A 13,500-nucleotide genomic window follows, 5' to 3' on the forward strand; every position below is an offset into this window, starting at 1 on the left:
GGAAAGAGTAACTAACTGTAAATGAGTTAACAAATAAATAGATGTCAGATAGTAAGAATTAGGAGGAAAAATAAGTCAGACTGAGGGGCAGAGAGTAATGGGGGCAGACAAGGTGATCAGGGAGGAAGGCCTCTCAGGAGGTAGCATGTGAGCAGAGACCCAAGGGAAGTGAAGGAAGAAGCCATGTGGGTCCCTGGAAGCAGAGTGTTCCAGCAGAGAAGAATAGCGCACAGGCTGTGAGGCAGGAGCAGGCGTTCTGTGGTTAACGAGTGCAGGGTGAGGGAGACAGTGGTGGGAGATGAAGCAAGGCAGGTGTTTGGCAGGGAGGGCGGTGGCAAGATCATGTAGGGACTCGACTCGGTAGTTTTCAGCTTTTCACTTTTAAAATGCTGACGAATATGAAGTTACTCAGAAATTACCAGGAAAGTTTGCTAAGTTTACCTTTAACCTGATGTGAGAAAATTCTGAGGTACTTAAAACTTAACCTGGGAATTTGGGAATTAATGGCCTTTCCGCTTCTTTAATAGCTTTTAAAGCTGTCAGCAAATCACCCCACGTCTGTTTTCTGATGTGATGATGGCAGCACTAATCTCATCAAACTGTTCTGTCTCTATCGATAGGAACCTGTTTGATCCTTGATGGCTATGAAACAGTGCAGGAGAGCTCCACGGATGAGGAGATTGCTTCCTCGCTTCCCCCGCAGCCCGCGACAGGCATCCCCTCTATGGACTCTACCCGCCGGCAGCAGCGTTCTCCCCAGAATGCTCATTCTGATGGGGCAGTTTCACCTTTCACCCCAGAATTCCTGGTCCAGCAGCGCTGGGGAGCTATGGAGGATTCCTGTCTTGAGATCCGGAGTCCCTCCTCTTGTGCAGATTCACAAAGCCAGATCATGGAGTACATTCGTAAGATAGAGGCTGACCTTGAACACTTAAAGGTACCTCAGACTTCAACATCCTTAGGACTCGGATATAAAAAGCACATTTAACAGAGAGGAAGTGTTAGATGATTAACATGCTGTTGTCAGTAACCTTGCTCAGGGTCTAGATTTGTATGTTTTCTTTGACGATTGTCTGTGAATAGACCTGGATGAAAAACTGAGATCAGCATTTTTTAATCTGATCACAAGAACAGAAAAAATTGTAGCTCTGTAAACTGCGTGTTTGTATGGGTTTCTAAGTTTAAGAACCTAAATATATTTCGGTTGATTGGCTGGCCTCCATGAGAAGATGTGGGCAGTAAGCTGAGTTAGGTGGGGTTTGTGTAGTTAGGAATCTAGGCTGGGAAATGCTTTAACTTGCCATAGCCTATTAATTATCTGTGAATTGTTAGGTGATGTTGGTAGTTTCCCAGGTGCTGTGACAGATAGAAATTGCCTCCAGTGGCTCCTGTAATTTAAAGGCCTGCCTATGAGTGGGAGTTTTGTAAATTGGTAATTGAAGATGTCACTGCATAAGCCACCATTGCAAAACTGACCTGTGTGGTCATTTCTGACAACAGGACTTTATAATATAGTTTGCCATCAGTAGGCACAGCTGCTAGAGCCCAAATGTTTGTCATGACATCATTTAGTGGAGGTTTCAGGGACCAGAGTTTAAAGTGTCCTTAGCCTCTTAGCTAAAGACTGGTCTCCCTTAGTTTTCCTTTTAACTTCATGTGGTAGGTTTTCCCTTCTTCATATGGTTATATGTAGGGTCTCCCTGTGGCTGATGAGATTCTAAAAGGCCACTGAGGGCACGTTGGCTCTAATTTAGTTCATGCCGCATGTGGGATCATTTTCAGGGTGACTCCGGACGGGGACGGGGGGCGGTGGGATAATCACCTCTACCGGTTGCCCTCTCCTCTACTTTCTTCTGTATGGGAACATTTTAAGTTATTCACTCAAGAGAGGAACAGGTAAAAGGAATGAAATTTACTTTTTTCGTCTACTGACACAATTTTTAATGATGTTAATGTTGAAATTTGGAAGCATGTCCCTATAATATAAAAAAGCCTTCTTTCCTGTTTTCAAAATAAATTTTTCATGATGTTCAAATGAAAAACCTATGGGTTTTATTTTACAGAAGGTGGAGGAAAGTTACACCATTCTTTGCCAAAGGCTGGCTGGATCAGCCCTCACAGACAAGCACTCAGGTATGTGAAAACTGTGGATTTCAGACTCAAGAATCATCCTGCCTGAACAGTGCATTGAATGAAATGATTTATTATTCTTTAAAGTGGAAACCTTCTGAGATTCCATTTCTTCTCTGTCTTAGAAAAACTGCTTGTTTCCAAACATCATATATCAAGCAGAGGCCGCTGTCTGCTGACTCAGCTCTTGTTTTCTAAGAGAAGCTGCAGTTGCCAGTCCCCACGCCACACTCCTTCTGCCTCTCTTCACCTTTGCAAAAGCAGAAGGGCAGAGCTGTGGTGGGCCCAGGAGACTGAGGCTCCCTAGCGGTGGAGGCAGCTCCCCCTCAGGTCTTGCTGTGCTTTTGTGTCTCCCCTGACAGCGAAAGCCGTGTCCCCCGGTGACTACCGATGGCTTTGTGTTCAGTGCAGCAATTTGTACTCATTTGCTTTCATGCTTTTGGATGAGGCTATTCTGATCCAGAAACAAAGATGTTAACAGTGTCCACAGATTTCAAATATATTCTCTAAGTGTTCATTTTAATTCGTTCTTTCTTCCTAATTTGATCTCTCCACATCTCCTTGTTCTTCCCAGATAAAAGTTAGAGCCGCGTGTCCTGGAGGTGACTGCAGGTTGTTGGATTGGAGCATCGGCCTTGTATCACCACGTCCTGGCTCCAGTGTGGACACAGAGAGAGTGTGACAGAGGATCTGCCTGCGAACACCCTGGGGTAGCCACACCCCAGGGGCCCAGAGCGGGGCTGGTTCTTCACGGCCTGGCAGCTGCACTAGTCTGTCAGTGAGGGGACATCCGTTCTCTCACTCTGCTCTCCTCACTATCAGAAATTCATTTTGATTCAGAACAAAAACCAAATGTATAGAGCTTTGGGTGTAGAATATGAAATTTTACTTAGACTTAAGAAAAAGAGAAAATCAGATGTATTTATTTGACTTCATTCCGTATTTGAAAGCACATTTTAATTTTTATTTTGCCATGTTTTGTTTTAATTGAGTAGTGAGAGTTTTAGCCCTTTGTATTTAGTACACCCAAGCATTGATTGCTCCCGAAGCAGAGTTCAGTATGGGGTATTAGGAGGTGGGGTAGAGAGGTGAAGAGCAGGACGGGGTAAGCAGGGCAGGGGGAAGCATGTGGCCTCCACCAAACTGTATCCCGTGCCCTCTGCTGTCCAGTAGGCTGCTCGCCTGAGGGTCACCTCAAAAGCGTAGTCTGCTGGGACTCCTGAGCACAGAGGACTTGAGCTCTGTGCTCCCAAGTGGGGCTTCCTCCCACCCGAGGCAAGCACCTCTTCTCTGTAGCTGGGATCCACTCCCAATGAACAGGAATCCTCAATGTACTAAAGAGCAGGCACTTGAAAATGGGGGTATTTTCTTCTGTTGTCTCCGTTTCTGTTGAGGGTTGGGATTTGGGAGGGAGAGGAAAGCAAATTTTATTTTCTTGACTATAAGTTTGTTATTCTTGGTATTGTTTCATTTTTATAATTATACATTAGACTTTGGCACTTGTGTAAAATTACCCCTGCAGATTGAGCAGGAAGTAAAAACAAGCAAACGGCGATGCTTCAGGTGGTGGCAGGGGTGGGGGTCACTGAATGAAGGTGGGGTGGGAGCGGGTGAGAGTCTGGGAAGGTTGTGTAACTGAATCACTACTGAGTTGAACAATGGCTTTCATTAGCCACGGGTACTGCTGATTATAAGGCCAGTAACATTTTAGTACCTGGAGGTTTGACTCTAATTTTTGCACTGATGGTGCCAAAGGGCTCTTTGAGTTAAAAAGAGAGCCGGGAGTGGAGCGGAGAAAGCTGTGGTGGAGAAGACAGAGCTGCTCCAACCAGCTCCAGAAGCACTTCCTCTGACTTCACTGCTGGAGCTTTTTCCACACTGGTGCATGACTGACCTTAAGAATTGCAGACCAGAACATACACTGGATACTGCAGGCAAGGCGTTGGTAACTGCCTGCTCTAGAATGAATAGTAGTACCGTAGTACCGGCAGCACCCTCCAGAGGATAAATGTTGCAGAACTGTAACTTGAGAACTCCTTCAGTTCTGTGGGCTTTCTGTGGTTTTCTTTGTGCATCAGGTATGTATGTTTTGGAGTATTTTTGCCAACTAAAACTAAATCATTTGTCAAATATGAAAATTCTGTTAGTATGCAAGGAGTTCATCCACTGCTCATATCTTTCAGTAGTGCCCTCTGAACTCTGTGGGTAGTTAGGATGTAATTTTACTCTTCCTTGCCATCCCCCCACCCTCTGCCCAAATATATATATATATATATATATATATATATATTATATATATATTATATAATATATATATAATATATATATAAAATTTTCCCCTCATCACAAGTGGTAAGGATTCCCAACTACTTTTATAAACACCACTACAACTTAACAAGCTCATGTACGTCCAGATTCCAGTTTCTGTTTTTCCAAAACTGATCTATGTTTTTAAGTAGACCAACTTGGATTGTTGGACCTCATCTATAAATTAGAATTTTATTTTGAGTTGTAGCCCAAGTATAAATTAAATCAAAATGGGATTAAAATTTTTAGAAGCAGAGGCTAATATATAAGCAAAGCTTGGGACTTGAACTTTCTGTATCTCTTAAGAGAAGCAAGTAAAAACCAAATGGTTACATTGTGCTGCTGGAAATAATGTAGTCACTCCCAACTAAAAGAATTACACCTGTAGTTACTTGACACTAATACCATCTGTGGACAGTTAATCAGGAGAATGGTAAATACAAATAGAACTTTCATCTTAACTTCAGACGCTACAGGATAATTGCATAATTCTCTAGCACTCATTCCTTTAAAGAAGCTTTGTAGGTTAGCAGAGTTTTGGTTTCTCTTCTAGCTCAGCCAGTCCCTTGTCCTTAGCCAACTATTTGCTTTTCTTTTTCCTGAAGTTTAACCTCTCCTTGGAACAAAAACAGGGCTAACTGGAAAAATATTTTGACCATAGCTCTAGTTCTTCCAAATAAATTCATATCCAGATTGTCAAACAAAGCCCCCAAATGAAGTCTAATTCTGAAAAGATTCCACAGTTTTGAGTGTTTTTTTTTTTTTTTTTTGCTGTATGCAGGCCTCTCACTGTCGTGGCCTCTCCCGTTGCGGAGCACAGGCTCTGGACGCGCAGGCTCAGCGGCCATGGCTCACGGGCCCAGCCGCTCCGCGGCATGTGGGATCCTCCCGGACCGGGGCACGAACCCGTGTCCCCCGCATTGGCAGGCGGACTCCCAACCACTGCGCCACCCGGGAAGCCCTTGAGTGTTCTTTTTATCTTACCAACCTAACTTCTTCCCTTCTTCTCATGCTGGCCTCCCACACCCTCTATTTTCTTTTGGCCATTATAATCACATCCATTCGACTTTGATACTCTACCTGCCTTTCAGAATGATGGAATTAGGTATTCACCCTGTCTTTGAGGCTGGTTACCATCGAAGCCATTTTCTCAAAGTTACGTGACTAGAAGTTGGAATCTACTTCCGTACGGAAAGATCCAAGGGTGGTAGACAAAGCAACCTTCCCGGAGCAGGAGAGCTGGGTTTGAGCTATTGTAGTGACCTGCCGTGACCCTGTGCTCTCTCATGTGGCCCTAATGGCTCCTTTGCTATTAAGTGGCAAATTACATTTGGAGTGTCTCCTTCCTTTTCAGAGAACAGAATTAATCAAGGCAAATCAACAAACCCCCAGAGTGCAGTAATTTAAAGTCATGATCACTGCCCTAGAAACGATATATTTGGCATACTTTAAAATCAGCTAACTTGGACTGCTTGAGTTGTCTTGGCTATTAGGAGCTAAACGGTTACTATTATATTATGCTGCACAGAAGGTATATTTTATAAGCTTTTTGGCATTCTTTTCCCTAAAACAACTCTAACAGCTGTTAGAAAGGATGAGTCCCTCTAAAAGTCTTTTTGTTAATGTGTTTATGGAAGCGGGTAGGGAGCTAGTGTGATAGCAGAGGAGAGGAGCCCATTGTTTCCTTATTTTCAAAGCTAAAGAAAATAATTATGCTTCCTGTGAGTTGTCTTTTACTCGCATACTTCTTTTTTCGTTTTGATACTGTTAAATTTGGTGTATTATGTGGAGCTTCTGTATTTCAAACTGGAAGCTGTCTTCTCTGAAGGTGGTATGTGATGTTATTTTGAGCTGCTAGAGCTTTGGTCAATATTTCCTCCCCTATATGTCACGGGGGGCACCGTTCAGAGCTGTGTACAGAAGACCTCATACAGAAGATTAGCAGGACCTTCCAGTCAGCTTTCTGCTGGCTAGCTTTTTTGCCCCCAGTATTACAATTTTTGTTTTGCAAATCATGTTTTTGCTGACTTTTCCGCCCCTTTTCAAAGTGATCTGAAAAACTGTTTTTTTCCTCAAGAAAAGAGTTCCTTTGCCTCATTCTTCCCCACTGGTACTGATGGTTTTGAAAATAAATTGGTAGGAAAAAATTGTACCTCCTAGAAGGAAGCCCTGTCCACCACTTCCAGGTGCCAATGGCTAAGCAGACGTACTGCAAACATAACTGTAATGCACACTGTGGGTTATTCTTAGTCAGCCTCTTCCTGCTAGAACATTTTATTTTCCTTGTTCACCATACAATCATGTACTCTTTAACAGAAGTTACTTTTAAAGAAATCTGGAACTATCTTAAAAAGAACTTTATTAATAATCATGTATTTTTACTGATCACATTTTGAAATGCCTAAAAGACTTTATTGTTCTAATTATCCAGATGTACCTTTGTAAAATAGCTCTTTTATGAATTAGCTGATAAGGCTGTATGTTTCTGGAACAAAATATTGGTCATCTAAAAACTCTGTTTTCTGGGGTCTGGGAAAATAGAAAATGAGAGTTCAAATATTAAATATGCTTAAAGGAACCAAGTATGTGACTTTTTATTTATATTCCTCTTGATTTGTCTTATACAAGTTATATTAGAAAAGTTTTAGCACCAAGGAGGCCTTAAGTGATCTTACTGGCAGCGACTGTCAAATATCTTCCTGCTTGTTAGAGCATCTTTACTAGTGAGACCAGCGAGTTGATCTCCGTAATACATAAACTTCCATGAGGACACTCACAGCTGGAATTGCCCCAGCATCTGGGGCAGCTTTGTTGTTGTTTTTCTAACAGCTTTATTGGGATATAATTCACATAACATACAATTTACTCATTTAAAATGTACAATTCAATGATTTTTTTATATATTACATTATTTTTTTAATGGTGGTAAAATATATATAACAGAATTTTTAAGTGTACTTTAGTGGGGTAAATGGGGCAGCTTTTATGGCTCACTTAAAGATAACTTTGGTTTAAGGCTACCCTAAGTGAAATAAGACATCTTTCTTAGCATTCGTTTCCTCAATGTTGGACTTCCTAGACTACCAACATTTCTGTGCTTTTATGGATCCCATTTCAACTCTCCCATTTCAAAACCTTGAGTTTTGGGCTTTTTTGTATGTTGGTTTTGACATAGAGGTATAATTTGATTTATTCTTGGGATAATAGTTTAGTTTCCAGTCATTCAGCAGTGCATTTGGCTGATAGAGCTAATAAGAATAATAAAAAAATGCTTAGGGGGAGTTCCCAGGTTGCCTAGTGGTTAGGATTCTGGGCTTTCACTGGGGTGGCCTGGATTCAGTCCCTGGTCAGGGATCTGAGGTCCCGGACGCAAGCCCCACGGTGCGGCCAAAAAATAAAAAAATAAATTAATAAAAATGCTTAGGATTTTGTAGATCTTTTAAACCTTAAAAAAAATTAAGTCAGATGTACTTTGCAGAAATTAACCTGTCTGTACCCTCAAGCCCTGTTTATAAACATAACTGATAGAAGAAATAAATACCCATACTATTCCCACTTGCTCCTAGACAGCCATCTTCTTACAGGAATGGAGAGGTCAAACCCTGTCTTTGCATGTGAGCAATTCCTTCCACTTTTTGCCATCCTCTTTAAGCCAAATGACTGGTTCGCCAAAGTTTTAATAGCGACTTGAAAGATAAGAGGATCTATACTGATGAAAAATTTGCTTTTCAGTTGAACTTGATATCTTCCTATTATGACGAATGTCATAAAACATTACAGATAAATAGCTAGATGTAGGTGTTTTCCTTTTTTTTCCTGTAATGTCAAGTATAATTCTTGTGACTGATTGAAAACACTTCAAGGGAATATTTTGTTTTGCCCCCTGTTATTACTAGCGAGACATCATCATTCCCTGAGCATCAGCTGAGGCCTTGGTTTGAAATCCTTAAAGGTAGGCAGAGCTCTCTATTCTAGTCTTTTCCCTTCATTTGATTGGGGTGCTGTGGAACCCGTAAGTTAAGGCTTCCTTTACAGCATATGATTTCAGAGGATCCCTTTCTTTGTAGGTGTGACCACAGGGTTGGGGCTGCCTGAACACATTCTGATCAGTAACAATAATTACGGTACATCTTGGTGATTTTTTAAAAAATTTTGGAGAAATGTCTATACAGAGAAGTTTTTTCTACTATCTTATTATTTTAAATATTAAAGGCAGTTAGCATGATATAATGTGGCAGTTCTCAATCTTTATGATCTCAGGACCACTTTATACTCTTAAAAATTATTGACCTTATGGAGGAACTTAAGTTCATGTGGATTATTATAGCTATCGTGTTTACTTTATTAGAAATTAAAATGAGAAAATTTATGAGAAATGAGAAAAGTAATAAGAACACTAATTCACTTCAAAATAATGGTAAACCCATTACGGGTTTTTATGAAAAATTCCTATATTTTCCACAATAAAAGTATTTATTTAGAAGAGTGTTTTATGGTTTTCAAATCTCTAAGACCTGACATAATAGAAGATAACTGAATCCTAATATCTACTTCTGTGTGCAGAGTCTGGCATGATACATTGTTTTGGTTGAAATAGATGAGGAAAATCTAGGCTCACACAGACATATATTTATAAAAGGGAAAATAGCCTTTTCAGATAATTTTAGATATTCTTTTTGATAATACACTGAAATTTGACAAGTGGCACCTTTTTTGTTTTTTGCGGTACGCGGGCCTCTCACTGCTGTGGCCTCTCCCGTTGCAGAGCGCAGGCTCCGGACGCGCAGGCTCAGCGGCCATGGCTCACGGGCCCAGCCGCTCCGCGGCATGTGGGATCTTCGCGGACCGGGGCACGAAGCCCGCGTCCCCTGCATCGGCAGGCGGACTCTCAACCACTGTGCCACCGGGGAAGGCCGACAAGTGGTAACTTTTAAAAAACATAGCTGCAGTGTGGAATCTGAAGCCGTATCAATGAAATTTTTATACTTTGTCACAGTCAAATGCACCAATCCATTTAATACTTTAAATGTGTGAAGAATGGAATATTTTTCCCATCCCATGCATGATTTTGTAATACCCTGTATTGATCATTGGGAAAATATTGGTTTACTGAATTATTCAGGTCTTCAAATGTTAATACATTTCTTTATATAATATCAAAAAAATCACATTGGTTAATGTCAACAGCCAGTCCCATCAGAAAAGTCTCATGGTGGTATATACAAATTTCCAAAGCTTTTAATTTCTGCTTAAAGGCTCACACTTTACCATTGTCAACAAATACAGTTGTTTTCCTTCAAATACAGGCTCACTCTTTTCATTTTTGAGAAAATATCTGCCAAATACAGAAATCTGAATAGCATCGCCTTACCAGTCATTCTTTCAAGTTCAAATAATCCTCCATTTGGGGGGGGGGGAAAGTAGCTAGTTTAGCACCCAACTCCAGCAATTGCACAAGTACTTTTCCTTCAGGCACAACTGGGGTACTTTTGTACGCGGCAGAGGTGCTTTATGCACATTTCCCATTTTGTCACAGAGTTGTTAAAAGATGTGTACTCAGGGCTTGAGATTTAATAAAGGTTTTAATTTTTACTGCTTCATCAAGGGCATTCTGAAGTGAAACTGGCAGTGTTTGTATTGCAGGTGAGTGGCAGTGGAGAAAGCAGTGACTCTTAGTGAACTTGACTGTCACTACCTTGATTTAGGCTAAGATGCCGGCAGCTTTACCCCCCATTGCTTTTTTGCGCCATTAGTGCAAATGTTAACATAGTGAAAAGGCAAATGATGTTTTAGTAGTTTAATAGTTTTACTCCCTGGACGCTTAGTAGTGAAAATAGTTTTGACTCCCTGGACACTATGAAAGGGGCTTGGAGACCCCCAGAGGCTTGCAGACCACACTTGCAGAATTGTTGGCGTAGTGAAAAGGGCCTGGACTTAGATGATCTGGGTTCAATTCCACCTCTTCTCCTTACTTGCTGTGCAACCTTGAGCAGATTACTCTCTCAGTTTCCATTTTCTAATCTGTAAATCGGGATAAATAATACTTATCCTAACAGTTGTTGGAAAAATTGGTAAGTGAGAAATCATCAAATACGTAACTGGTGTCTCTCCAAAGTTTTTTTTTTTTTCATTGTAGGATTTGAGTACTTAAAGCAGGAAAGGTGAAAAACGATTAATAAATTTAGAATATGTTAAATATCTCTTACCAATACCGCCATATTTCATGTTTTATAATGGTTTTGTGTGTCTAAACCCTAGGTTCTTAGGGTGTGTGATATTGTGTGTATGTTCATTTTTAAAGAATTGGTTGCTGACCTCTATAATAATATACTTGTTTAACCTAATTGTTCTTCTAAATGGAAAGAAAGAAGGAAGGGAGGGAGGGAAGGAGGAAGGAAGGAAGGAAGGAAAGGGAGGAAGGAAGGAAGAAAGGGAGACAAAAAACCGGTGCAGTTTTAGAGAAACCTGTATATTGTGCTGTTTTGATGCTGCTGTTATAAGGGGGTGGAGTGTGGTGGTGGTAGATGTTCCAGAAGTTGCAGTAATCATGTGGAATTAGTGGTTTTCATCTTGCCCACTTCTATAATGCAATGTGCTACTGCTACTTGGGTTTATCTTCCATTTAAAGCTAGATCTTGGCAGTTTTGAAACATCTTTATTCTCTTAAAATATATGACTGCTTCCATTCTTTTTAATTAATGGGAGAAAGAGTTATACTGTGGTAATTTTAATGAGAGTTTGTGTTTTCCTAAAAATGCGCTGATCACCACGTCTACAGCACTAAAGAGCATGAGTGATTTTCACATTCAAATCACAGTAGTACTTTAAGACGACCTTTTCTGGAGAACCCAAATGCAGACATCGTGACCTGAAATCCAGTGTGTGGCAGGGTTTCTGGATTTCTCTCTGCCTTCCCTCCTATCCATAGGAAGAGGACCATACATAGGGCCAGGGAAGCAGGACCACACCATATTTGAGTTCTTTCCACTCTGTTCTATTAGCAGGTCGTCTAACCTAGAATAAAGCCCTTACTTTATCTGAGCCTCTGTTTTCTCATCTTACATTGAGCAGGTCTGTGAAATGGACACAGGAACCTAGAGGCAGCTTTACCTCTTGCTTGCTGGCTAGTCTCAGGGAGGCTCTATCCTTTCCCCACCTCGTGTGTTGCTCCAAATAAGAGTATAATTTTAGTATCACTCACTGAAGGACATTTCTTTTTCTCCTATTCTTTGGAATGTTTATCTTCTTATTTTGATAGCTTCCTCTAGTTCAGTGTCACCTATAGTCTGATGAAGTGTTATTTGCATTTTTATTTTGTCCTGATCTCGCTGCCACTTTACGAGAAATTTGGGGGTTTTTCTGGAAGAGGATCTGACATTCCTGGTTTGGAGGAGACTTCCTGAGCATCGGCTGAGGGGAGGCTGACAGATCTTATCTCCATCCCAGCTCATGTCCCGAGTGATGGCCGATTCTGAAAGGTTTATGAAACTTAGAGAATTTACAGTGATTGAGTGCCCACAACATGAGCTAGCTGGATCGATTATTTAGCAAGCAAATGCACTGTCAGAAAAACTGGTCCAGCCACAAGAAGTCCCAGAGAACTTGGAAGCTTTCATGCAATCCAATATTTATAAACTAACAGCTCAAGGACAAAACTGTTCCTATGCCATGCCACCTACTGAAAGTAGAAGACTCAGATATTCTTGACTGTCACTTTTTTTTCTTTTAGAGTTTGTGCCCTTTGGGATACATTCTAACCTGCCACAGCAGTCAGTGACATTTAGCTGCAATACATATAAAGCCTAATGTTTGCTTCGGGGAGGGGAGGGGGACGGGTATCTGCATTCTAGGAGGAGTGTGTAGGGGAGGTTCTGGGTCTTCAGACGTGAGTTATGATGGATTAACTTACATTTCCAACTTCCTTCTTCCTCTCTCTTCAGTTCTGAAGTTCTGAGCAGGAATCTTTCTGCCTTGGGCCAGAATAGCTTAGCAGCAGCGACTGAAGAGTTGATTGATTAATTAGGGAAGGTTCTGGGTCTTCAGACGTGAGTTATGATGGATTAACTTACATTTCCAACTTCCTTCTTCCTCTCTCTTCAGTTCTGAAGTTCTGAGCAGGAATCTTTCTGCCTTGGGCCAGAATAGCTTAGCAGCAGCGACTGAAGAGTTGATTGATTAATTGGTCAACTGATTCCCACCTTTGTTTCAGAAAACAAAGACTTGGAGGAGTAGAGTGTCTGAAATGGTTTGAGGGAAAAAATAAAACATAGGCCTTAGGGAAGGGAGGCTAGAGATCAAGGTCATTTATAGTACTTGTTCCTAGGGCCTGTGATTTTTTTTTTTTTTTTCATTCAAAATGTCTTTTTGATTTAGCCCTTGCTCTGTTCCCGCTGGAGCCAGGTCATTTTGCCACACGTGTGGATGTCTAACACCCCGCGAGAATTGCCTCCTCCTGCTCTCCCATCTGCCACGCACGTGGCTACCCATCCAGTTTTCCAAAAACACTACGCTCATCGCCGCATATGCCTGCCTAAGAGCCTACAGTGACTTTACGGTTACTGCTGTACAGAGATTAAGCTCTGCTTAGTGTCTGAGATGTTCATGATTTATCCAGCCAACCTTATTTCCCTCTACTGCCTGCCATGAACCTCCTCCAGGAGGGTTTAGCCCCCTCCCTGTCTTCCTCACCTGGCATCCAGGTCCTGCCTCAACCTTTGCTTCTACGTCCGTCATCTGAAATGCACCTGGTCCTCCTCTCTGTCTAACTGGATCCCGCTTCTCTTCTCCAGCTCACCCTTTTCATTTCCTGCAACCACTAGTTACTGTTCCCTTGGCCTAACTCTTCCTGCAGTCATGGTTTTCCCTCGTACCCCACCTGACCGCTGCATTTCCACTTAGAGGATGAGTATGCTCCAGGGCCCGCTCTGTACAGTGCAGGGTGCCACATTTGGGGAGGGCTCCACCATGAGTGTGAAAGGAGTAGCCACAGTTTATTAGTACCAACTATGGGGCTAGGTGCTGCACCCTTTCTGTACACTACCCCTAATCTTTACAAGCATCCCG

The 13,500-nt window shown here is 41.7% G+C and overlaps 1 protein-coding gene across 1 annotated transcript in view; it reads left to right on the plus strand.

The window, feature by feature from the left end:
- Nucleotides 1-2,608, plus strand: part of ARHGEF12 (Rho guanine nucleotide exchange factor 12) — a 146,254-nt gene extending 143,646 nt beyond the window's left edge. Inside the window, 3 exon segments of the mRNA XM_007450617.1 lie at nucleotides 621-937; nucleotides 2,064-2,133; nucleotides 2,493-2,608. Of these exon segments, the coding sequence (XP_007450679.1) occupies nucleotides 621-937; nucleotides 2,064-2,133; nucleotides 2,493-2,608 (503 nt within the window).
- Nucleotides 2,609-13,500: the final 10,892 nt, after the last annotated feature.

The sequence above is a fragment of the Lipotes vexillifer genome, unplaced genomic scaffold (genome assembly GCF_000442215.2).
Source record: "Lipotes vexillifer unplaced genomic scaffold, Lipotes_vexillifer_v1.1 scaffold352, whole genome shotgun sequence".
Lineage (NCBI taxonomy): Eukaryota > Metazoa > Chordata > Mammalia > Artiodactyla > Lipotidae > Lipotes > Lipotes vexillifer.